This window comes from Pogona vitticeps, chromosome 3 (assembly GCF_051106095.1).
Source record: "Pogona vitticeps strain Pit_001003342236 chromosome 3, PviZW2.1, whole genome shotgun sequence".
Lineage (NCBI taxonomy): Eukaryota > Metazoa > Chordata > Lepidosauria > Squamata > Agamidae > Pogona > Pogona vitticeps.
The window spans coordinates 78,562,547-78,589,411 of NC_135785.1; the positions used below are offsets into that span (position 1 = coordinate 78,562,547).

Below are 26,865 nucleotides of genomic sequence, written 5' to 3' on the forward strand. Positions count from 1 at the left end.
CCAGTGTAATTCTGTAGTTTGAGCTGTTAAAGTCATGCAAGTAAGCTGGATATACTTTCTTTGATAGATTCAAAATTGGGCACATTTATGTTTCACTGTGTTCAGTGAAATTGGCCATATTCTATGCTGTCAGACCCTGTACATGTTTACTGGCAGGTAAGCTCTAGTGTGTTTAAATTTGTGCACAAGAGTGTAGTTCTTCAAGGCAGTTCTACACATTTACTAGAACTCCAGGTAATTTCCATGAGATTCCCTCTCAAGTAACCATTTAATCAGAAGTAAGTCCCACTGTGTTCCATGAAGTTTAATTGTAACTAAGTATACACTTGCAGACTTAATCTCAGGTTGAAATTAATTAATTATTTTTTAAAATAGTGCCTGGTTGAAGTTGTTGTTGTTGTTTAGTCATTAAGTCATGTCCGACTCTTTGTGACCCCATGGACCAGAGCACACCAGGCCCTCCTGTCCTCCAATGCTCCCGGAGTTGGGTCAAATTCATGTGGGTAGCTTCGATGACACTGTCCAAACATCTCATCCTCTGTCATCCCCTTCACCTCTTGCCTTCACATTTTCCCAACACCAGGGTCTTTTCCAGGGAGTCTTCTATTTGCATGAGATGGCGAAAGTATTGGAGCCTCAGTTTCAAGATCTGTTCTTCCAGTGAGCACTCAGGGTTGATTTCCTTCAGAATGGTTAGGTTTGATCTCATTCCAGTCCAGGGGACTCTCAAGAGCCTCCACGAGCACCACAATTCAAAAGCATCTTCGGCAATCAGCTTTCTTTATAGTTCAGCTCTCACTTCCATATATCGCTACTGGAAAAACGATTGCTTTGACTATGCGGACCTTTGTCGGCAAGGTGATGTCTCTGCTTTTTAAGATGCTGTCTAGGTTTGTCATCGCTTTCCTCCCAAGAAGCACGCATCTTTTAATTTTGTGGCTGCTGTCACCATCTGCAGAGATCATGAAGCCAAGAAAGTAAAATCTGTCACTGCCTCCATATCCTCTCCTTCTATTTGCCATGAGGTGATGGGACGAGTGGCCATGATCTTAGTTTTTTTGATGTTGAGCTTCAGACCATTTTTTGCTCTCTCCTCTTTCACCCTCATTAAGAGGTTCTTTAATTCCTCCTCACTTTCTGCCATCAGAGTGGTATCATCTGAGGTTGTTGATATTTCTTCCAGCAATCTTAATTCCAGCTTGGGATTCCTCCAGTCCAGCCTTTCACATGATGTATTCTGCATATAAGTTAAATAAACAAGGGGACAATATACAGCCTTGTTGTACTCCTTTCCCAATTTTGAACCAATCAGCTGTTCCATATCCAGTTCTAACTGTTGCTTCCTGTCCCACATATAGGTTTCTCAGGAGATTAGATAAGGTGGCGAGGCACTCCCATTTCTTTAAGGACTTGCCATAGTTTGCTGTGGTTCATACAGTCAAAGACTTTTGCGTAGTCAATGAAGCAGAAGTAGATATTTTTCTGGAACTTTCTGGCTTTCTCCATAATCCAGCGCATGTTAGCAATTTGGTCTCTAGTTCCTCTGCCCCTTCAAAATCCAGCTAGATTTCTCAGGAGATAGATAAGGTGGTCAGGCACTCCAAATTCTTTAGTTTGCTGTGGTCCACACGGTCAAAGGCTTTTACGTAATCAATGAAGCAGATATTTTTCTGGCACTCTCTGGCTTTCTCCATAATCCAGTGCATGTTAGCAATTTGGTCTCTATTTCCTCTGCCCCTTCGAAATCCAGCTTGTACTTCTGGCAGTTCTCGGTCCACATACAGCTGAAGCCTGCCTTGGAGGATTTTGAGCATAACCTTGCTAGCGTCTGAAATGAGTGCAATTGTACGGTAGTTGGAGCATTCTTTGGCACTGCCCTTCTTTGGGATTGGGATGTAGAATGATCTTTTCCAATCCTCTGGCCACTGCTGAGTTTTCTAAATTTGCTGGCATATTGAGTGTTGCACCTTAACAGTGTCATCTTTTAAGATTTTAAATAGTTCCACTGGAATGCCATCACCTCCACTGGCCTTCTTGTTAGCCATGCTTTCTAAGGCCCACTTGACTTCACTCTCCAGGATGTCTGGCTCAAGGTCAGTAACCACACTATCTGGGTTGTCCGGGATATCCAAATCTTTCTGGTATAATTTCTCTGTGTATTCTTGCCATGTCTTCTTGATGTCTTCTGCTTCTGTAAGGTCCCTACCATTTTTGTCCTTTATCATGTCCATCTTTGCACAAAATGTTCCTTTAATATCACCAATTTTCTTGAACAGATCTCTGGTTTTTCCCTTTCTATTATTTTCCTCTATATCTTTGCACCGTTCATTTAAGAAGGGCCTCTTGGCTCTCCTTGCTATTCTTTGGAAGTCTGCATTCAATTTTCTGTAACTTTCCCTACCTCCCTTGCATTTTGTTTCCCTTCTCTTCTATTTGTAAGGCCTCATTGGACAGCCACTTCGCTTTCTTCCTTTTTTTTTTCATTGGGATGTTTTTTGTTGCTGCCTCCTGTACAATGTTATGAGCCTCTATCCAAAGTTTTTCAGGCACGCTGCCCACCAAATCTAGTTCCTAAAATCTGTTCTTCACTTCCACTGTGTATTCATAAGGGATTTGGTTTAGATTATACCTGACTAGCCCAGTGGTTTTTCCTACTTTCTTCAGCTTTAGCTTGATTTTTTGCTATGAGAAGCTGATGATCAGAGCCACAATCAGCTCCAGGTCTTTTTTTTCCCCTGACTGTATAGAACTTCTCCATCTTTGGCTGCAGAGAATATAATCAATCTGATTTCAGTATTGCCCATCTGGTGATGCCCATGTGTAGAGTTGCCTTTTGTGTTGTTGGAAAAGAGTGTTTGTGATGACCAGCTTGTTTTCTTGACAAAACTCTATTAGCCTTTGCCCTGCTTTGTTTTGAACTCCAAGGCCAAACTTATCTGTTGTTCCTTTTATCTCTTGACTCCCTACTTTAGCATTCTAGTCTCCTGTAATGAGAAGAATATATTTCTTTGGTGTCAGTTCCAGAAGGTGTTGTAAGTCTTCATAGAACTGGTCAATTTCAGCCTCTTCAGCATTGGTGGTTGGTGCCTAAACTTGGATTATTGTGATGTTGAAAGGTCTGCCTTGGATTTGCATTGAAATCATTCTATCATTTTTGAGATTGTGTCCCAGTACAACTGTTTTTGTTGAGTATGAGAGCTACTCCATTTTTGCTATGGAATTCTTGCCCATAATAGTAGATATGAGAATCATCTGAATTGAATTCACCCATTGCCATCTATTTTAGTTCACTGATGCCCAGGATGTCAATGTTCATTCTTGCCATCTCCTGTTTGACCACATCCAACTTACCAAAATTCATAGATTTTACATTCCATGTTGCTATGCAGTGTTTTTCTTTGCAGCATCAGACTTTCCTTTCACTTCCAGGCGTGTCCGCAGCTGAGCATCCTTTCGGTTTTGGCCCAACCACTTCATTAGCTCTGGAGCTACTTGTACTTGTCCTCCGCTCTTCCTCAGTAGCATGATGGACACCTTCCAACCTGAGGGGCTCATCTTCCAGCATCATATCTTTTAGCCTTTTGTTTCTGCCCATGGAATTTTCTTGGGAGGGATACTAGAGTGGCTTGCCAGTTCCTCCTCCAGGTGGATCATGTTTAGTTAGAACTCTCCACTATGACCTGTCCATCTTGAGTGTCCTTGGATGGCATAGCCCATCGCTTCTCTGAATAACTCAAGTCCCTTGCCACGACAAGGCAGCAATCCGTAAAGGGGTAACAAAGTACAAACATAAAGTGGTTATCAGTCACACTTCATTACTATGGGTGCTGATGATTAAAGTATATTGTATAATATGAAGAAAATTATAAAATAGCAACAATATATTATGAAAATGTTACAATAAAATAGTTATCCAGTCAAATTATGATAGAATAACTGAAAGTGAATTCTTTGAAAAGAAGAAGAAGAAGAGAGAGAATGAGAATGCCATATTTCAGAAGTAAGAGTCTTTTCCATCCACTCACTTTACTTTCACTCCATGTGGGTTTCCTTTCTGTCCAAGTTCCCATGTCTTTCAGGGTAGACTGTTATAGGTTTGTCAAATGAATATTGTCTTGTTAATATGTATAATTGCCAATGGAAAACACTCAGATATTACCTTTCAATGTAAAACTTGAAACTCTTACTTTGGTTTTGCCAGAATGTGGAATACAACATATTTGAAGGAACAGAGTGTCATGGTGTCCCTACAGTGGTTATAAGTCAAGGGAAGGTTGTGTTGGAAGATGGGAATCTCTTTGTTACTCAAGGGGTTGGCCGTTTCATCCCTCGGAAGACATTCCCTGACTTCGTTTACAAAAGGATTAAAGCAAGAAACAGGGTGAGAGCTTTTGTTTTTATGAAAAATATTCCATTTCTGTTTAATCATAGGATCATAGAATATTGAGTTGGAATGGACCTATAAGTCTCAATGCTAATTGAAGCAGATCTAATAGATGGTCATCCAGTTTTCTCTTGAATGCCGTTAAGTGTGAGTTCTGCATATAATGCAAAACCTGAGGAACTGGCTTCAATCATCAGTGTCCCTGATGATCCTGGGACATGATGTTTCTACAACTAAGCTATTGGGACAGCTAAGCTATTTTCTAAAACAAACATACAAGGTCAGATTTTGTTAACAACCCCTCTTTACATTTTCCAAATGTGAGATCATATGTTTTGAAAGTTTGCAAGGTCTATGGAAACCTATGGGAACCTACATGGCCAGTCTTGTCATTCCGGACAAGCAGAATTTCAGTACTGTTTGCATGGTATTCTCAAGGGAGAATAATGGATTGGATCTAGATGTACCTTCCCATGAGCAGAAGGCCTCTACTTTGTGCTGATGGGCTTTTACTAAGAGACGAAGTCTCAGGATGTAGAAAGTAGAAACAAGCTCTTTATTCTGTATTTCTTTAAAAATGAGTCATTAAAAAGCTCTGGTTCAATGCATTTCAGCGAAGCCTTCTTCAAGAGCTGAGCATAACACAAAGCCACACATCAGAAACTGATTCATTGATATTTTCTTTTTTAAAAAATTATGGCAGTTCAAAAGCATGTAAAATGTGAGTAGATAAATAGGTACCACTATGGTGGGAAGGTAACAGCGTTCCGTGTCTAGTCATGCTGATCACATGACCACAGGAAAACTGTCTAGGGAGAAACGCTGGTTCTATGGCTTGGAAAACAGGGATGAGCACCAACCCCTAGAGTTGGACATGACTGGACAAATTGTCAAGGGCAACCCTTACCTTTACCTTACTAGTTTCATTGTACTCACTTCTAACCGATATATGTCTCAGAGTCTTCATCCTTTTAAATGATATCTGGAGACCTATGAACCATGTAAACTGTATACTGACATATGGTAAAGGTAAAGGTTCCCCTTGACATTTAGTCCAGTCATGTCCAACTCTAGGATGCGGTGCTCATCCCCGTCTCCAAGCTGTAAAGACAGCGTTTGTCCATAGACAGTATCTGTGGCCACGTGGCCAGCACAAGTAGACATGGAACACCGTTACCTTCCCACTGTGGTGGTATCTATTTATCTACTCGCATTTACATGCTTTCGAACTAATAAGTTGGCAGGACATATGACCATATAACAAATCAACTGACCAAATGCATAAAAAGGAATTGGCACATTCTAGAAGATCTAGAGGGTTTTGAAGAGGGAATATAGATATCCTTTAAAAGGACTAAGAATCTAAGAGATATATTGGTTAGAAGTGAGTACAAACATACTACACCACCACTAATTTCCAGTGTTTTACCTGGTTCCTGCCCCCCCCCCAAGATAGACATCATCCCTGTGGGCATTGTGTTTATTGCAGTAATATAAGTAATATAAGAATTTATAGATCCATAAAACAAAAAGGTTTACACCCTGAATGATTTCATTAATTGTAATACCAAAGGAATAATCTATGCTATAAGGTACCCATTTAATAAACTGTACATAGGAAAAAAAACCTCTAGACCTCTTAAAATACGAATGGGTGAACACCTCAGTAATTTAAGAAATTAAAATATTTCTTTATTGTATTTATTTAAGAAATACATAATAAAGAGCTTGTTTCTACTTTCTACATCCTGAAACTTTGTCTCTATAATCTGGACATCCGTAAATATACCAGTTTCTTTTGTTTTGTTGCTTTTACTAAGAACAGTTTTTTTGTTTGCAAATTGCTTCCATTTATGCATGGAATTGTACTGTCTCTTTGGGGTTTTTTTTCTCTTTTATATTTCTGTGCCTGATTCGCTTTATTGGACTACACACTCCTACCAAAACATGCCCCTTTGATTTTGACAGCTCCTATAATCATGAAATTAGGTGTCTTTAATTGTTGAAAGCAAAAACTGGCTATGAGCATTTTTTTATGGACTTCATCTCCTCATAAGGTCTGATCCTATTAGTGCAGAACAGTGCTGCTTGTAGATTGTTACGAAGTCATAATATATCTCTAAATGATCCCTCTGAAGGATGCTTTCTAGCTAGGCATTATGGGGACAAATGCATATACATATGTTATGTGCCCAACATCCCATCATACCAGGAAGTCATTTACAGCTTTGTGCATTCTGCATGGAGGTCTAAAGAGGTAAGCACATGTAGGTGAGTCTACTTATAAGTACTTGATCAAATCTTCCAATTGAATTCATAAAGTTTTGAGTAATGGGGGGCTAGGCTTGTGTCCCTCCAGCCCCACCACAAATTAAAGCCCTAGGTGGCTTTAGGTTTTAATGCCTGAAAATGATACTATGATAAATGATCAAGAATTACAGCTGTAATGTACTGCTGCTAAGAAAGTGCCCTGGTTCAGAATAGATAATGTGTAACCATTGCATGATCTTTGTCCCAGTCCTAAATACTGTACTAAGAATGGCAGAATTAGAGATTCTGAGGGCTACAGGGCTGCTATAAAAACTGTGTCCCGTTGTTGAAGTCCCCATCCACTGGGCCTACAGTTTGGATGGTTTGTGGATGGGAAGTGGAGGGGATCCTCATCACAGCATTGTACCCGCCTTGCCCCAGTCACAAGCCATCACTGATCTATAGTAAAGCTAACATTTATTTTATATCATTATGTTGTGCTTTCCCTTTCCTGCTTTATTGGCTATGGCTTAATAAAAGAAAAGAAAAAAAGAGGCAAGTAGATAATGTTATGTAGGGTCATAACATGTCAGGATTTTTCTGACATTTCACATTACTATATATTACTCAGATGGAAGATGAGAATTAGACATGCAGGTACATTTTTCAGCTCCATTATATTTGCCATGTGTAATACTATCATATGGCAGAAATACTATTGTGTAAAACAAAGTTGTAGGTTTTGGTCCGTAGTCCGTTCCTGAGTAAATAAGGAGCCTCTAACGTGATTCTCAGGGTGTGGGTGTACACACTGACTTAATGCATGTGCATGCATACCCAAGAATCATAGTGGGGGCTATTTATCCACAGAAACAGATCAAAACCTATAACTTTGCTTATGTCACATCATAAGATTTTGGCCTAAATCTGCTTAAGGTCACTGTTTTAAATCCTTTGTGTTTAAGAATTAAGGTAATGCTTTCGCAGAGACTATATTTCTAAAACTAGAGGGAAAACAAAATACTTTTGCTAAGATTTCCAACAAAGTTATGTTTCGTGGGGGGACTTTTCCTGGCAGATGTTCTCTTCCTTTATTGTGTACATATCAGGCAGAAATTCAGCAGGCAAAAATCATTCTATTTCCATAATGGGAAGAGGTTTTTTCCCATTAGCATAATAAGTTTAGTGCAACTTACTATACTAAGGAGTTAGATTTTAGGCAGATAATCCTGTCATGCAGCTTGTTAAAGTTATAGTAAACCTGAGAGAATCTTGAAGATCTGTTTTAGAGCAGAAATATGTACAACGTTTCCATTCCCATTAAAAAGAAAAAGAAAAAAAATTAGCTTCAACAAATTATATCCCGAACAATTTTTGACACTCAGGGTGCTTTTAGGTCCCTACCAATATAATAAATTTGGATGAATAATACCCCACATTCTCAACAAATCATAAACTACAATGCAATAAATTTACATATTATTTTGTTCTGTCTGATTTTATTTTATTTTTTATTCTGTTTTGTGTTTTCTGGCTCTCGGTTGATTATATTGATCATGCACACAAAATTTTCCATTGGACATGGGGCATTTTTACAATATCGTAGAGTACATGGAAGTTGCTATTGGGAAGAGACCTCACAACTCATTCAACATCTTTTAAAAAACGTTCCTGGTGCATCAGAGGAATATGTCCTGAATGGACTGCCTGTTAGAATGGTTATATAAAAAGGGGTGTATGCGTGTGTGCGCGCATGTGTGCGCACATCTCTTGTGCACCCAACCTCTGTGAAGATTTCTCCTTATATAATAAAAACTAAACTGAAATATTCTGGCATCCATAAGACTAACAGTTTTGTTTCAGTGTGAACTTTTGTGGATTGCAAGCCACTTCCCCCGAATATGACATTTAGGCCACAGGCAAATATACAGAATTTATATGGTTGTGGGGATGAGGACTGTTTGAAGAGGAACACAGGCACATACGACAAATTGTCAGAGTGACAATAGCATTAGTAACATAGTAATGAACTTCCAAAATGTTAACTGCAGTTTACATAAGTGGAAAAAATCTCCTGTCAAATAGACATGCACCTCTTCATGCAAGTGAACTTGAATCCAGCCATAGCAGAAAATGAAGACTTAAATCCTCTCTACACATGTAAATATATTTAGAAGCATGGGCCTCCACATTCTCTCTTGAATAAAGAAAAAAAAAACACCCTGTTGTCACCTTGTGGCACATGCTAATGAACTGCTTGACCCTTAATAATTAGGCAATCTGCAAATCTAGGTCAGAATTTACACAGCTGTACAGGACCTTGGCCAGAGGCTGGACATGTCAGGAAAGTTCAGTCAGCTTTACAGCCACTGGTGATTACTGTCCTAGATCTGTACAGGCAAATCTAGGCTACTCCACATTCCTCAAGTGTTCGCTTTAGCTGTCATTATTTACAACAATGTGTGACTCAGATAAGTGAGAAATATACATAGAGTTACTGGGTCATGCATTGGGCTGAAATCACAGTACACTAGGCCCATTGAGTCACTGGGGATATGGTGAGCCAACCCCTCTGAAAGTCCACTGATTCAAGTGGCCCTACTCTAGTTGTGACTTGCTACACTAAAGTAAGTCACAACTAGAGTAGACACATTTAAATCAATAGAACCTGGGAAGGAGTTGACTCATCAAATCCCCTCTGATTCAATTGACCTACTCTAGTGCAATTTACTATGCTCAGCAAAAGGATTTCAGCCAGATAACCATAATCATATCTACTGTACATTATACCCTTCCTTTCCAGACTCGTGAGGTAGCTGTGTTGGCTGGGTATGACAAATGTAGTAACTGAAGAGAACCCAGCTGGGAATATTTGATTAAAAGTCTTAACACTGCCAGCTGATTTTGCAAGATTCCTTGAGGGAAATGAGATGAAAACTGGGTTGCCTTCTGGCATGGCCCCACCCAGTTTCCCTTTTCCTTACTCCCTCCTCTCTGATGCTTAACTCATTGCTCTTACTCTTGCATAGCTGTTACAATCAAACCTGGAGTAACTTTTATTCTCTCTCTTATACTCAAACCTGCATTAGGTGGGTTCTGCTTATTCTCTAAATCAGGTTGACAAATTCAGTTTCAGGAGGATGGCAAGTTATTGTTTGCCCACTCAGACTGTGGTGGCAAAAGTCCAAATATAGTAAAGTCCCCTGAAAGATTCATAGGAACAGACCTTATATTGGCTGTACCAATTTGATTCATTAGTTGTCAGTGGATGTGGTTGTATTGTTGAAGCAGTTATCAGTCATGTACTGTAATAATAACTATAAATGAGTGGTACCAGCAACAAAACATTGCAGTGTGTGCCCCTCTCCAAACAAGTGCTCCACTTCAGAAATTCATTCCACTTCCAGTTCAAAAATTCACCGCACATTTCCATTTTTCTTTTCCAGCTCTGCATTCCATAGTTAATTAACCCAGTTAGTACTAGAAGAGGTAGCATGTAAGGCAAAAAATAAATAAATTTAAAATAAAATAAAGAAGACAAGAATGTTGTGGCACCTCAAAGACTAAAATATAAAGTCTAAATTACAGCAGTTAAAAGAGTAAAATATCGTAGCTAGTAGTCTTTAAGATGCCACAGCATTTTTGTTCTTTTTATTTTTCTTTTGTTTGTGCTTGACATTTGCTTTTGCCTGCCATCCTCCCCTGAGATGATTCCTTAGGGATTCTTGTTTTAAAAGCAATGGGTAAAAGATTGTAGTATAACCAGAATTCAAGATATTATCTTTTAAAAAGAACTTACTGTGTTGCACTGTTGCTGCATATGCGTGTTGTTTCTCTCTCTCTCTCTCTCTCTCTCTCTCTCACTCTCACACACACACACACACACGCACGCGCGCGCACACACACACACACACACACACACACACACACACACACACACACGAGAAAATAGTCTTTAATTCCCTCTCATAAATAATTCTGAGATTGTATTTTAGAAATTGTATAACAATGCAAAAGATCAAGATTACTTTCCTGGGCACTTAAGATTGACAAGAGAGTGATACAAAACCTCCTACATACTGTAATTCCTGTCAAAATGTTTCTAAAAATGCCTTAAAATGCATTTTAAAGTAATTTTTGAAAGTTAATTATTAATAATTATACTTCAGTAACATATATGTTACAAGTTATACCAGAAATTAATAATGTAACTACTAGTTCTTGTGTAATGTAACTACATTTCTTGTGTAAAAGCAACTAGAGATAACTACCATGCTTGCAGTCAGCTATTTCTAAGATTGCAGAAAAAGCAACTGAAATCCATTAATTCTGTGATTCTGTTGGGTAGAACTGATGCTTTGCAGCCTGGAAAATGGTTGGATAGACCTGAGTGTGTGTTTGCAGCCAAAGAAGCTGTTATGTAGAATGTCCTGCAGCCAGGAAACACAAATATTTCTTGCCAACACACCTTTACATGTGTCAGAGGACTGCTAAACAGAGAGAACCAGCTAGCATTCCATAGAACGATGCATATAAGAAGAGATGCTGCTGCAGATAATTGAATTGTGCCTAGAGAACGTTGCAACTGTCACATCCCATAGTATTATATATTGTTTTTTTAAGCATTAATTAATGTCTTGCCTGCTGAGTGGTTAGTATGAGAAGAAAGTTTTTTTAAGTGTACAATCTTCATTTCAGCTTTATATGTGTTTTTCTTTATTTATGCATTTATTGGGAAGAATTAAGTTGGAGGTGGGGTAGGGGAGAGGGAGGGAGGGAGGAGCCCCTTCTGTTCTTGCCTGATTCCAGTTGATAAGCTTAAATCCTGCAGGCTATTTTCTAACAATCAAACTATGTTTATGTTGTTTCAGAAAAAAAAGACATACTGTGTCATTTTTAATCAACACAGGAATGATGTTTTCACAAAACACACTTCTCGTTTATGCTGAGCACAAACTTTATAGTCTCCCTGCTTGACCATAATTGGACATCCAAATACGGGTGGTTACTGATTGGTTGTGATGGTGATATACTTGGGCTTTTCTGTTTCATACTCTAGGCACTTAAGTCTGGTTGTCTACCTTCCCCTCCTAGCGGTTTTGTGTAGTAGTATCTTCCTAGAATGCAAACATGAAAACATAACACAAGAAGAGCAGGAGAGTTCTGATGCAAGCAAACAGGTTGCAAGCCTGTCTAGTCCAACATCCTCTTTTATTCGGTGGCCAACCAGTTGTCTGTAGGAAGGCCACAAGCAGGAAATGACAATGACAGCACTGTCCTGCTCCCCAGTAATTGGTATTCAGAAGTGCAGTATCACTTGTTCCTGCAGGCGGTAGGTAGCCATCATGACTTGAATTCATTAACAGCTTTTTTTCCTCCATTAATTTTTTCTTTCAAACCATCTACATTGGAGGCCCTTGCCAAACCTCATAGTAGTGAATGTTGTTGGCAATGTGTAGTTCTCCCATTGTCATTGGTCTGCATCTTCCATCATCCCTCATTCTTGGCTGCATTGGCTAGGGAGGATGGGATCTGCAGTCCAGCAACATGTGGAGAGCCACACATTACCCACCCTTCCATAATTGAGCAGGGTACTCTCATCGTAATGTAAAAACATGCAATTATTTGTGATGGCTTTGGGATATATTCTTAGAATAATCTTAGACCTTCAGAGCTAGAAGAGACCTTATCAGGTCCAGCCCCTTGTCAAGGAGGTGCAGTGGGGAATCAAATTCCTAACGTCTGACTTTGCAGCCAGATACCTAAACCACTGAGCTCACCGGCAGTTATATTGATACATTGGTCAACAAAACTGCTTATTCCTTTAGTTCTCTTCTGACTTAGCTTCTGTTTACATGCATCCAGTCAAAGCCTCATTTTTATTTCTCACAATTTAACTTCCTTACAGGTGTGTTTCTATGAAAACTAGTTGTTATATAGCAGAATATTTATTATATAGCTATGTAATACAAATTCCTTGGCTCTTTCTAAAACTGTTTATTAAGAAATATTCTCAGCAGTATGTCAGCTGTTACCTCTTGGTGAAATCCGGTTTGCAAATATTGCAACCATATGATTGGAGGTCAGTTGCATGGACTTCTCCAACCTAACAAGGGAGTGGGAAGGACCAATATGACTGGCCCAACTAATATGACTGAGTGGTTCACTACAGTATTATATAATTACATGGAAACATGCCATTTATAAGTGGCTCCCAAACTGCCGTGTATGAGTGGAGCCTAGTAGAAGAATAGCTATTGGAGGACTAGCATACTATGGACACCCATATTGTAGGCCCTTTACTTGTTGTTCTTTTGGGGCGCACATGGTTCAATGGAAAGAGCTTTTTCTCAAGAAAAAAAAAGATAATGGGATTTGCTCATGAGCATATCTCACACAAAACTGGCAGCCCTCTTGCTTAACTGATTTTTCCTCCTCCTGTGTTACAGCTTGCAGAGATTCATGGTGTTCCTCGTGGGCTTTATGATGGGCCAGTTCATGATGTCATCGTAACTGCTAAAGCAGTGGCCCCAACTCCTACCTCAAGAATAGCTACCTGTTCAGGCAAGATTCAAGTTCCTCCAATCCGTAACCTACATCAGTCAGGCTTTAGCCTGTCAGGTAAGTCAATTTGAGAGGCCAGTGTAATATAAAACAGCAACTTTCTTCATAAAAATAACATTGAGCATCCAAGAGGGAGCAGAGTTTGGAGAAGCTACTGTTTTGGACTGCAAAACTGTGTATCCCCCCCCACCTAGTCTGGGCATATTGGTTGAGAATTCTGGTATCTCTAGCGCAAAAATGTCTTTCTTCCAAGTTCTGCCTACATTTTACTGAAACACCAACTATGGCCCAGATGTTCCTCTTAACAGATCTGGGATGCAATTTGAAATCTTGGATGGTTGTTCCAGGGTTATGGTTGTGGAGAATTGGCATCTGCACTGCAGTTGTAAACTGAAGCTGCCATTACCTGCTGAGGTCAAAGAAGATTGATGAATCTGATGTGGCTCTCTAGCCTCCTAGATTTAACCATTGTTTTACTAATCATATTTCAAGGATTCTGGTATCAAAGCTTAAGCATTTGTTCTACTGTGAACTGGATGATCTGTTGAACATTGGTTTGTATCCTCACTTCAAATAGAAAAGATTAATTTTTTGGCAATAGTTGCGTAGCAGCTGAGTCTGGGGCAGAAACAGTGGCTGAAATAAAGGATGTAGAAAATCCAGTTTGGGTCAGTCAAACAAGGAACCTTGTTCAGTAATGGTAATTCAACCTGAGGTTCCTGATCTGGTGTTCAATAACTATAAATATTGAAAGAACATAGGGAATTCCTAATCCCTTTGTTCTGTTTATTGAGTAGGTCTGAACAAAGACCTCAACCATTTTCAGCTGAATGTGTCTACAACCTTTGTCATAACTGGCAACTCAGAATAATCCAGGTGTATGACCACAAAGAACACTATGACTGCATTCAGCTGAAGGTTCCCACAGTGTGGTGGGCACAGCACAACCCCCAACGCTACCAGTGTGATCCCTCTGATTCTTCCCCAAAATTAAAACTGTTATCTTAAGAAGCCTCCTTGCTAGAGAGCATAAGGTCAGTTTCACCAGTTTTGCCTTTCCCAATTTGCTTAAAAAGCCAAGAGTATAATTAGGAGTGTCTTTGATGTCTTTGTGTGGTGCATATCCATCTCCCAGACTTGTGGAGATTACTTACCTCAATGCTTGCCACATAGCAATATACAGTGGTGTCTTTTTCATTTCGCTTGACGAGGATTTCGCTTAACAGCGATTTCAACGCAACGAATTATCCTCGTCAAGCGAGGCAGCACTGTAGCCTCTTTTAGACCTCCTTCACTGATGCAGACCAGGGTTGGAGGGACAGAAATAACAGAAGTATTCCCCTGCCTCCTCAATGGCTACAGTGTTTGTCTGAATTGAACTTCCTGTCAGTGCCTGATAGGAATGTGGTGTCCCAGGGCCCATGGTCCAAGAAGTATCCCTAAGTTATAAAGGATTGCACAAGAGTCAGTAAATAGCCACTTTCTGACTGTGCCTCTCACTGACATAACAGAACCCTGAAGCATAACAAAGGCTCACCAGTTAATGCTAGACTCAGTCGGAACCTGACCATATCACTCGCCCAGGATGACATTGCTAGATGTTCTCATGCAATGTGCAGGCACAGACTTCATTACACTGACACTTTCTGCCTTTTCCAGCATGTGACCTTTTTCCATGCAAATAACAATTGCCTCTGTCTTTTAAAATGAAAGCAATACATTTGATATTTCTATCTCTGAATAGCACGCTTGAACATTTAGCTTTATACATTGGAGTTTTCATAGAATCATAGAATAATGGAGTTGGAAGGGACCTATAAGGCCATCATGGCCAACCCCCTGCTTAATGCAGGGATCCAAATCAAACAGATCTGACAGGAGGGCCTGGCGTGCTTTGGTCCATGGGGTCACAAAGAGTCGGACACGACTTAACGACTAAGCAACAACAACAATGTTCCTATCTTCAAAAAGGGCAAAAAAGAGGAACCTGGGAAGTACAGGCTAGTCAGCCTGATGTCAGTCCCAAGGAACATTCTGGAACAAATTATAAAACACTCACTATGCAAGCACCTAGAAAACAGGTGATAATAATTAGAAGTAATAACTAGAAGTCAAGAGCAAATCCTGCCAGGCTAATTTGATCTCATTTTTTGATTGGGCAACCTCCCTGATAGACAGAGTGAATGCTGTAGATATACTGTATCTAGACTTCAGCAGAGCTTCTGACAAAGTGCCCCATGATATCCTGATTAACAAGCTAACTAGGTGTGGGCTGGATAGATCAAGTATCAGGTGGATGGATACACAATTGGCTACAGAATCATACTTGGAGGGTGATGATTAATGGCTCCTTCTCCAACTGGGAGGAGGTAACAAATGAAGGACCTCAAGGCTCAGTCCTGGGTCCGATGTCTTCAGCATTTTTACTAATGACCTAGATGAAGGAGTGCAGGGAAGGCTTGTCAAATTTGCAGATGACACAAACTTGGGTAGAATCGCTAAGATGGGGAAAATTCAAAATAATTTTGATAGGCAGGAGCACTGAAAATGAAATAATGAAATGGGCTGAAAATGAAATAATGAAATTCAACAGGGATAAGTGCAAAGTACTGCATCTTGGAAAAAGAAACCAAATGCACAGTTACAAGATAGTGGTTACCTGGCCCAGCAATACTACAAGAGCGAAGGATCTTGGAATTGTCATAGATCACAAGCTGAGTATGTGCCAACAATGTGATGTGGCTATTGGATGACTGAGAATCTTCACATATAACTTAGTAGTAGTTTAACAGTTGTATATAAGGTGACGCTGAATAGAGCAATTAATTTTGCAATAAAAAATTTAAACATTGCTTTGTATCCTGTTGCCTAAATGTACAGCAGAAGGTAAACCATACCACCCTCCTCCTCTCACTCTGGCAAGCTCCTGATTCCATGAAAGTTCTCATACTGGCTGTGAGATCAGTCCAGCAACTGCAGCAGGAGAGGTGCTTACACACTTTATCTTCCACTCCATGTTTAGGCAACAGAATATTAGCCTTGGTCTTTGCAACTGTAGCAGCAAACTTTGCCATGTCGAATGTAAATATTTTGCCTTTAGCTGATGAGAGCATCATTGATTTATTTATTTATTTATTTATTTATTCAATTTTTATGCCGCCCAAACTACCCAGAGGTCTCTGGGCGGCTTACAATAATTAAAATTCAATACAGCAAAAGATAAAATAATTACAATTAAAATACAATTAAAATTGCCATCAGACCCACAGCTAATATTATTTCAATTAAAAGCCTTCTGGAACAGGAAGGTTTTGACCTGGCGCCGAAATGTCATCAGCGTCGGCGCCAGACGAATCTCAGTTGGGAGGGCATTCCATAGTCTGGGGGCAGCTGCCGAAAAGGCCCTTTGTCTACAAGCCGTCCCTCTTACCTCCTTGAGGGACGGCTCTTTCAAAAGGGCCCCCTGGCTAGATCTTAACTGCCGGGTAGGTTCATATGGAAGGAGGCGGTCCTTCAGGTATCCAGGGCCCAAGCCGTTTAGGGCTTTATATGTCAAAACAAGCACTTTGAATTGGGCCCGGGCAGCAACTGGTAGCCAATGTAACTTATACAGAATCGGCTTGATATGTTCCGTGGCAGCTGCACCACTCACCAGCCGCGCAGCTCGATTCTGGACCAGTTGCAATCGCCGGACCGTCTTCAAAGGCAGCCCCACGTAAAGCGCATTGCAGTAATCTATGCGGGATGTTACCAGTGCATGTGTGACTGTCATGAGACTCCGCTCGTCCAGGTAGGGCCGTAGCTGGTATAATTTCCGCAGCTGAAGGAAGGCGCCCCTGGCCACCGAGTCCACCTGGGCTTCCAGTGTTAGACTGGGGTCCAGGAGCACCCCCAAGCTGCGGACCCTGTCCCTTAGGGGGAGTGTAACCCCATTCAGGGCGGGGAAATGGCCCTCCAGCCTGTCCGGCGAAGCACCCACTAACAGCACTTCCGTCTTATCTGGATTGAGTTTCAATTTATTAACCCTCATCCAGTCCATTATCAGGTCCAGACACGAGTTCAGCACAGAAACTGCCTCACCTGGATTGGTGGAAAACGAGAGGTAGAGCTGAGTATCGTCAGCATATTGCTGACTCCTCAGCCCAAACCTCCTGATGACCTCTCCCAGCGGTTTCATGTAGATGTTGAACAGCATGGGGGACAGTATTGAGCCCTGAGGAACCCCATGACATAACTGCCATGGGGCAGAGCAACTGTCCCCCAGCACCACCCTCTGGACACGGTCAGCCAGGAAGGAGCGGAACCACTGTAAAACAGTGCCCCCAACTCCCAACCCAGCCAGCCTATCCAGAAGGACACCATGGTCGATGGTGTCGAAAGCCGCTGAGAGGTCCAGGAGTATCAACAGGGTCACACTCCCCCTGTCTCTCTCCCGGCAAAGGTCATCATACAGGGCGACCAAGGCAGTCTCTGTACCAAAACCCGGCCTGAAACCCGATTGAAATGGATCCAGAAAATCCGTTTCATCCAGCAGCACCTGGAGTTGCCCGGCCACAACCCGCTCCAACACCTTGCCCAAATAAGGGAGGTTCGCCACTGGTCGGTAGTTGACCACCAGCCTTGGGTCCAGGTTAGGCTTTTTAAGGAGTGGTCGAATCACCGCCTCTTTCAAGGCGGTAGGGACCACTCCCTCTCTCAGAGAGGCATTCACGGCCTCCTGGACCCAGGTGCGAACCCCCCTGGCTGATCTTCCAATTAGCCAGGATGGGCAAGGGTCGAGCGGAGTGGTGGTAGAACGGACAGATCCAAGCACCCTGTCCACATCATCAGGTCTCAACAATTGAAACTCATCCATTAATACTGGACCTAAGCACGGCGCACTGGACACATCCTCTGATTCTGCAGTAACTGTGGAGTCCAACCCACTGCGAATCTGAGCGATTTTTCCCTCAAAATGTATGGCAAACTCATCACAGCGAGCTGATGAGCAGTCCGGGACCTCCACCGGATTTCCCGGTTGAAGAAGATCCCGGACCACCCGAAACAGCTCTGCTGGACGACATTCTGAGGAAGCAATACGGCTGGAGAAATATTGCCGTTTCGCCAGCCGTATTGCCACGAAATAGGCCCGATAATGGGCTCTAAGTCGTGTTCGATCGGACTCCCAGTGGGATTTCCTCCACCTGCGCTCCAGCCGTCTCCCCTCTCGCTTCATCGCCCGCAGTTCAGAAGTATACCAAGGAGCTGTCTGGGCTCGGCGAGCAGGGAGAGGACGCTTAGGCGCAATCGTGTCAACTGCCCGGGTCATCTCCCTATTCCATAGGGTGACCTGAGCTTCGACAGGAGCGCCGACCATATCAGACGGATAATCCCCCAGAGCATTCAGGAATCCATCTGGATCCATTAGTCTCCGAGGGCGGATCATCTTAATAGATCCCCCACCCTTGCAGAGGGAAGAAGACGCTAATAGACTGAACTTGACCAGGAAGTGGTCTGACCATGACAATGGGGTCACGACCAGCCCCTCCACATCCAAACCACCATCTTCCAGTCCCGTTGAGAAAACCAGGTCCAAGGTGTGGCCCTTCTCATGCGTCGGACCGATGACACATTGAGACAGCCCCATGGTTGTCATGGTGGCCATGAAGTCCTGAGCCGCCCCAGTCAAGGCAGCCTCGGCATGGATGTTGAAGTCCCCCAGCACCAACAGCCTGGGAGTCCTCAACATCAGGTCCGAGACTACCTCTGTCAGCTCAGGCAGGGAGACTGTTGGTACGCAGCAGGGTGGGCGGTACACCAACAGAATCCCTAACCTGTCTCGCGAGCCCAACACACAATACAGGCCCTCGAGACCTCCTCTCAAAGGGACAGGAAGCCTGGTCAAGGAGATAGAACTCCTATAGACTATAGCAACTCCCCCTCCCCGACCCTCCGAGCGACCCTGGTGCTGGACTGAGTACCCAGGCGGACATAGCTGGGAGAGGGGAACATCACCCTCCTCTCCCACCCAGGTCTCAGTAATGCACGCCAGGTCAGACCCCTCATCCAGAATTACATCATGGATGAGGGCAGTTTTATTTTGTACTGACCTGGCGTTCATCAACAGCACCGTGTGGCTCGAGGGTTTGCTGATATGGTCGCCTGATACCATCTGGTTGGGGGTAGAACTAGAAGAAGGGATAGATGCAAGATATCTAACCTCTCTTCTCCTACGCGGGCATGTCCTACCCCCACCGCCATTCCTTCCCCTACCCAGCACCACCTCAATGGCTGCCCCCTCCAACACCCTCCCCCCTTCCTGTTCCATTAGATCCACTGTGGGTCTCTTCTTCATTGATGGCAATTAATAACAATTTAAAAACATTTAAAACATATATAAAATAACACTTTTCTAAAGCCCCTTCTCTCCCTCCCAGCCATGTAGCTCATGTTGAGAGGGGGATGAGGCAGCCAGGAGCAGCAGGGCCTGATCCTGCAGGCACAGGGGAAGGTTGAGCCAGCTCCCTTGAGAAAGGGCTGGCATCCAACAGGGGCCCGACCACAGTTCCACTGCCTCTCACCCAGTGGGCTGTGGCCGGCAGATGGTCTCTTGTTCCCTCTGTCAGCAGGCACGCTCGTCCGGTCAGGTCCCAAAGGAAGCTCCGGTTAAAACCTTTCTCTCCCCCTGGGCCAGGTGGCCGGTGTTGGTAGGGGATGAGGCAGCCAGGAGCAGCAGGGCCTGATCCTGCAGGCACAGGGGAAGGTTGAGCCAGCTCCCTTGAGAAAGGGCTGGCATCCAACAGGGGCCCGACCACAGTTCCACTGCCTCTCACCCAGTGGGCTGTGGCCGGCAGATGGTCTCTTGTTCCCTCTGTCAGCAGGCACGCTCGTCCAGTCAGGTCCCAAAGGAAGCTCCGGTTAAAACCTTTCTCTCCCCCTGGGCCAGGTGGCCGGTGTTGGTAGGGGATGAGGCAGCCGGGAGCAGCAGGGCCTGATCCTGCCAGCACAGGGGAAGGTTGAGCCAGCTCCCTTGAGAAAGGGCTGGCATCCAACAGGGGCCCGACCACAGTTCCACTGCCTCTCACCCAGTGGGCTGTGGCCGGCAGATGGTCTCTTGTTCCCTCTGTCAGCAGGCACGCTCGACCGGTCAGGTCCCAAAGGAAGCTCCGGTTAAAACCTTTCTCTCCCCCTGGGCCAGGTGGCCGGTGTTGGTAGGGGATGAGGCAGCCGGGAGCAGCAGGGCCTGATCCTGCAGGCACAGGGGAAGGTTGAGCCAGCTCCCTTGAGAAAGGGCTGGCATCCAACAGGGGCCCGACCACAGTTCCACTGCCTCTCACCCAGTGGGCTGTGGCCGGCAGATGGTCTCTTGTTCCCTCTGTCAGCAGGCACGCTCGTCCAGTCAGGTCCCAAAGGAAGCTCCGGTTAAAACCTTTCTCTCCCCCTGGGCCAGGTGGCCGGTGTTGGTAGGGGATGAGGCAGCCGGGAGCAGCAGGGCCTGATCCTGCCAGCACAGGGGAAGGTTGAGCCAGCTCCCTTGAGAAAGGGCTGGCATCCAACAGGGGCCCGACCACAGTTCCACTGCCTCTCACCCAGTGGGCTGTGGCCGGCAGATGGTCTCTTGTTCCCTCTGTCAGCAGGCACGCTCGACCGGTCAGGTCCCAAAGGAAGCTCCGGTTAAAACCTTTCTCTCCCCCTGGGCCAGGTGGCCGGTGTTGGTAGGGGATGAGGCAGCTGGGAGCAGCAGGGCCTGATCCTGCAGGCACAGGGGAAGGTTGAGCCAGCTCCCTTGAGAAAGGGCTGGCATCCAACAGGGGCCCGACCACAGTTCCACTGCCTCTCACCCAGTGGGCTGTGGCCGGCAGATGGTCTCTTGTTCCCTCTGTCAGCAGGCACGCTCGACCGATTTATGTTCATCAGATCTTTCTCATAATTGTTTTAAGATAGACTTTGGGAGCCTTTTGTGTTCAGCTGCAAATGCAGGATACCAATTGCCAAGTCCTCTACAGACTTGATCACAATGGCAAATTCTTTCATTATTTAGCAACCTTCTGTTGAAGCATGTGGCAGTATAATCATATGTGCCTCATTAAAGGCTCTTCAATGACCAAAATCCATGATGTCATTAAAACAAGGTGTTAGAGTCATGGGAAGTGAAATCCACTTATAAAGGGTAACTATTCTTAAGAAGTTTAGTAATCCTTTCTCTGAAGATTCAGATCCAATAATCAGCAGCCCAAATCCTATTGTGTAGTTATAACAATGTCATGCTAACAGTGTAATTATTAGATGCGAATTTGCTCCAGTTAAGGAATCACAGTAGATGTTACCTGTTGTGCCCTAACTCTCTACACTACAGATAATGTCTATGGTGACTTCTTAACTGAAGCCAATTTGCCTCAGAACGTTTCATTGTTAGCATTATGCTCATAGAACTACATGTGAATGTTTTTGTGTTTGTGTGGTTAGGGTTTAGCTGCACAAAACCAAGGATCCTTGTGTGTTGTTCTGAAAAGACAAGTTTAGCAACTAAACATCATACAAAACTTCTTGATGAATTAGACTTCATCCCTCTTTTTGTTGGTATTGGAAGGCCAGCTGCTTCATAGACTAGAGTTTTTACTACAAATAAGATACAGTTGTGTTCAAAATTATTCAACCCCCAATGCTGTAAAGGGGTTTAGGGACTATAGTGTACATTTGGAATTGTATTCAGAATGAAATCCTACAAGGACGTTTTAAAGAACCAAATGCAACTAAAATAACATCAATTGTTTATGTAATACAGTAGTAAATGTTTCTTTTGTGGTTTCTTCATTGCCACAATTATTCAACCCCTTAAAGACTACCACTCTGAAGAAGAGAGGTTCATTCAGGTGTTTTCGATCAGGTATTGAAAACACCTGTGGATGTCACCGAGCACCAATCAAGCATAATAAGCACCAATTAGGCAGCTTTAAAAGGACTGTGATACTCAGCTCCTTCTAGACATTTACTGGTGTGGTTACAAACATGGTGAAGTCAAGAGAATGGTCCAGGAAGACAAGAGAAGAGGTGATTTGTCTTCACAGGAAGGGCAATGGCTATAAGAAGATTGCAAAGAAGTTAAACATACCAAGAGACACCATAGGAAGCATCATTCGCAAATTCAAGGCAAAGGGCACTGTTGAAATGCTACCTGGTCGTGGAAGAAAGAAGATGCTGACTTCGACTGCTGTGCGCTACCTAAAGCGTAGAGTGGTGAAAAGTCCCCGTGTGACTGCTGAGGAACTGAAAAAAGATTTGTCAGATGTGGGTATAGAAGTTTCAGCTCAGACAATAAGGCGCACACTGCGTAATGAAGGTCTCCATGCCAGAACCCCCAGGCGCACCCCCTTGCTGTCTCCCAAGAATAAGAAGAGTCGACTGCAGTATGCCAAAAGTCATGTGGGCAAACCACAAAAGTTGTGGGATAGTGTTCTGTGGACTGATGAAACAAAATTAGAACTGTTTGGGCCCATGGATCAACGCTATGTTTGGAGGAGGAAGAACAAGGCATATGACGAAAAGAACACCTTGCCTACTGTAAAGCATGGCGGAGGGTCAATAATGCTTTGGGGCTGTTTTGCTTCTGCAGGTACAGGGAAGCTTCAGCGTGTACAAGGTACCATGAATTCTCTTCAGTACCAGGAGATATTGGATGAAAATGTGATGCAGTCCGTCACACACCTGAGGCTTGGGAGACGTTGGACCTTTCAACAGGACAATGATCCCAAGCATACCTCCAAGTCCACTAGAGCATGGTTGCAGAGGAAAGGCTGGAACATTTTGGAGTGGCCATCGCAGTCACCAGACTTAAATCCGATTGAGAACCTCTGGTGGGACTTAAAGAAAGCAGTTGCAGTGCGCAAGCCTAAGAATTTGACTGAACTGGAGGCTTTTGCCCATGAAGAATGGGCGAAGATACCCGTAGATCGCTGCAAGACACTTGTGTCAAGCTATGCTTCACGTTTAAAAGCTGTTATAACTGTAAAAGGATGTTGTACTAAGTACTAAGATTGAATGTCACTTGGGGGTTGAATAAAAACTAATAATGATGTGAGCACAGAAAAGACATTTGTGGTTATTTCATTATAAACTTAAGGTTATATTTCTCTGACCTACAAGTGCCTCTTTCATGTAAATGTAAGCAAGATGACTGAATGATCAAAATCAATGTCAAAATGGCCAAAACATTCAATTTCAGTGGGGGTTGAATAATTTTGAACACAACTGTAATTCTAGTCTACCTAGCTAAATAATAATCATGTGTCATCAAGTCAATTCTGACATCTAGCAACCTTTCTTTAGTGTTTTCCAGGTGGAGAGTACTCAGAAGTGGTTTACCATTCCCTTTTTCTTGGGTGTGGTTGGGAATTTAGTCCCCCCCACTGTGTTCATCCCGCGAGTAGAGCCAGGCTGTGTGTCCTTGGGCAGGCTGACCGCCACGGTGCCTCCAGAAGAAAGGAATGGTAAACCACTTCTCTTTTCCTGGAAAACCCTGAAAAAAGGTCACCATATTGTAAGTCAGAATTTATTTGATGACACATGATGTTGAGTCTCCCTAGGGCTAAGGATATTAGAGGTGAGGATTGCTAGCAATAACTGGGCAAATGTATTTGGGGCAATTTTGGAAGGTTATACTTTTCCAAGTTGCGAAATGGCTGTTCCATGTAATATCTGAATAAGTGATTTTATTTTATTTTCAAAATGGGGACCAAGCTGCCTCCTGTAGTTCTTTGTCATCTAAGAGTGCCAATCATAGTTTACCAAGAAAAAATAGTGGGCAGTAGTCCCGATTATATACCCAGTGTGGTACAGAGGATAGAATGATGGACTAAGGCTCTGGAGAACGTGGTTCGATTCCCCACTCGGCCGTGGAAACCTACTGGGGGAGTGGAACTAGTAAAAACACTCCTTAAACAACGTACTTACATGAAAGCCCCATCAGTGTTGCTATAATTCAGTTTTGACTTGACTTCACATAACAGTAACAATCCTGAATATATAATATTGCAGTCTGTATAAGCTTCCCTTTTAAAAAAAAATCCCCAGTATGTTTATCTCTGTATATATTATTTGAGCCAGATTTGTCTGAGCTTCCATACATGCTTCTTGGGGCTCACTCCCATAAGTTTAAGACCATGTTGTATTAATCAGTTTATTTCTCACTTAAAATATTCTGTTCTCTGTGTGTTTTTTCCCCAGGGTCTCAAGCAGATGACCATGTTGCAAGACGGACTGCACAGAAAATCATTGCACCCCCTGGTGGACGCTCCAATATTACATCTCTGTCGTAATAATTCAGGATTTGATAGTATGCACACATAATCTTGATTATAACTGGCTGGCCACAATCAGCCATATTAAAAAAAATTCAGGTCCCACTGCTTAAATCTACTACCATTGAAATAAATGGGAATTAGGAATAGTTATCTTTGGCCAGTTTGTGGCCTCTGTTACCATTAAGGCAGATGGATTATGGAGCTGCATTTAACATTCCTTTAGAATTATCAATGATCATTTATAAGAACTTCTTCCTTGTCTACACTTCCCAAGTACCCTCTTTGTTCTTTAAATTGAAATGATGAGGTGTTTATTATATGATATCAACAAGAACATTTAACAAATATATTTGGATATTTTACACTGCCATATCAAAGAGCTTGGAGTGTATATCATAGGAAGATGAAAATGATTAGCCTTGTTACTCAGGATAAAATTTTCCATTCTTCTTCTCTGCATAAAAATAGATGAACCCTCTCCAGTGTATAGAGCTAATAAAATATTATAAATGTAGTCTTCAAACTTCAGCAGACCTTTAAAGATGTGCATGCAAATGTGTGAACTTCTGAGGAAGTACTTTTAAATTTTATTCAACAGAATTGCTAGGTCTGTCTTAAGTTGATGACTGTGGCATACCAGGTCACATATTTTGGTTCTGCCTTTCTACTGGTGATTTGTACTCACTCTGTAATAATGACTTTTTCTGATACTATCCCTTATACTGTTTTAAAATGACTTATTCCTGGCTTCTTCTTTTTAATTGAGAAGAGCTACCAAGATTATATCAAATGCTCAAACATCATCAAAGGAGCAGACATAATGCTTAATGTTGACTTGTTTTTGTTAACTTTGATGGTTAACTCCTATGTTTAGATTCCTAATTCATGGTTAAGGATAGGTTACAAAGTAGGATGTAAAAGCATGATTTGACATGGGGTTTAAAGCCATGGGCTGAGTCAACTGTGATCAGAGCTTGGAAGTAAGGTGTTAATTTAACTTGTTGATGTTAAAATGGTGTGACATTTTAACATAATTTCTTGTACACTATTTTCTTAAGATTAGACACATTCCTCCTGTTTAATGCAAAGGTAACTATTTTAGAATTTACATGTTAAATCCAACATGTGATTTCCAAACCCTAGCTATAATTAAGAGACACTTCCACAGCAGACAAACCCTGGTTAAGAACATTTCACCATCTTTTCATGATTTCCGCTTGTAGAGTAACTTATAGGTTTCTGTCTGTATTCTCCCTAAGCTTACTCAGTAAAGTCACAATGTTATTGTATATTTGGGATCATAAACTCAAGGGGTGCTAACCACGGTTAAGTGCTATGTCTATACTTGACTCATAACCTGCACATTCATTGCCAACATCTTCCTAATCTGTATACAGTATCTCCTTTATCTAGTATAATACCATATGGAAATCACTACTTCAAATGCAGTGGTTGCCATATAGTAACCCTATGTCAAATTACAAATCACGTATGACAGGTTTTGACCAATGTGTGCGAGGCACATTGGGAGATACTTGAACATATTTTTAGAAAACTTTGTCACTCTGTATCATTGTGACAGCATGGATATAAGAAATAAAAGTGTGGTCTGAATGTTCATCAAGTTAGACATCATAGTGTCACTTTAGAGCAGTGTAAAAATGCATCTACAGTCTTTTTTTAAAAGGTAGCTGAATTTCTCAAACCTGGACACAATTGTGGAAGTGCCAGTGTGTTTTTAGTCTTTTGTTAGTCTTGAATTTTTTTTAAAGGAAATTATTTATACAGCTTTTCCCAAGTATCAAGTGTAGACTTTCATATATATACAAGAAGATGGGTCTATGACAGTCAGCTACACTCAGTCAATTTTTAAATAAAACTTAGAACAAGTTTATTATATTTAAAACTATGTACAGCCATATAAGGTAATCTTATATTTCCATATCATTCCATGTACCTACAACTGTGACTTGTTACACAAAATATTTTGTTTTGTTATTGACATTCAATAAAGTTTCTTGGAAATCAGCTACAGCATGAAACATTTAATTAATAATGACATAGATCTTCATCTTCATTAGTCTGGTGTAAGTAGACCACTGTGTTATGACTATGAAGCAGCTCCCATTGAAATCAGTGGGGGATCTGGTGATGCAATTGGTGGGTCATCAGACAACAGTATTACAGAGTTGGTGATGCAAGTTGTTTTCTTTTGCAAATTACATTTGTTGGTGATTTGGTTTTTTTCTATAGCATTTTAATCTGAGATGAGGCAATAAAGTGGAATGCCAAGACCTAATCCAGTTACTAGTCCTAAGTGAAATACATCAATTGAATCAATGTGATATATTTACAGATATTAACATGTCATTCATTGGCTGAAATCTT

General features: G+C 42.2%; 1 protein-coding gene across 2 annotated transcripts in view; it reads left to right on the forward strand.

Annotated features, from left to right (window-relative positions):
* Window positions 1-26,505, forward strand: part of DPYSL4 (dihydropyrimidinase like 4) — a 57,942-nt gene extending 31,437 nt beyond the window's left edge. For both annotated transcript variants that reach the window (XM_072995391.2, XM_072995392.2), the window contains exons 12-14: window positions 4,202-4,381; window positions 13,084-13,255; window positions 24,401-26,505. In XM_072995391.2, coding sequence (XP_072851492.2) covers window positions 4,202-4,381; window positions 13,084-13,255; window positions 24,401-24,492 — 444 coding nt within the window. In that variant the 3' untranslated portion in view covers window positions 24,493-26,505. The remainder of the gene's footprint in view (window positions 1-4,201; window positions 4,382-13,083; window positions 13,256-24,400) is intronic.
* The last annotated feature ends 360 nt before the right edge of the window (window positions 26,506-26,865 follow it).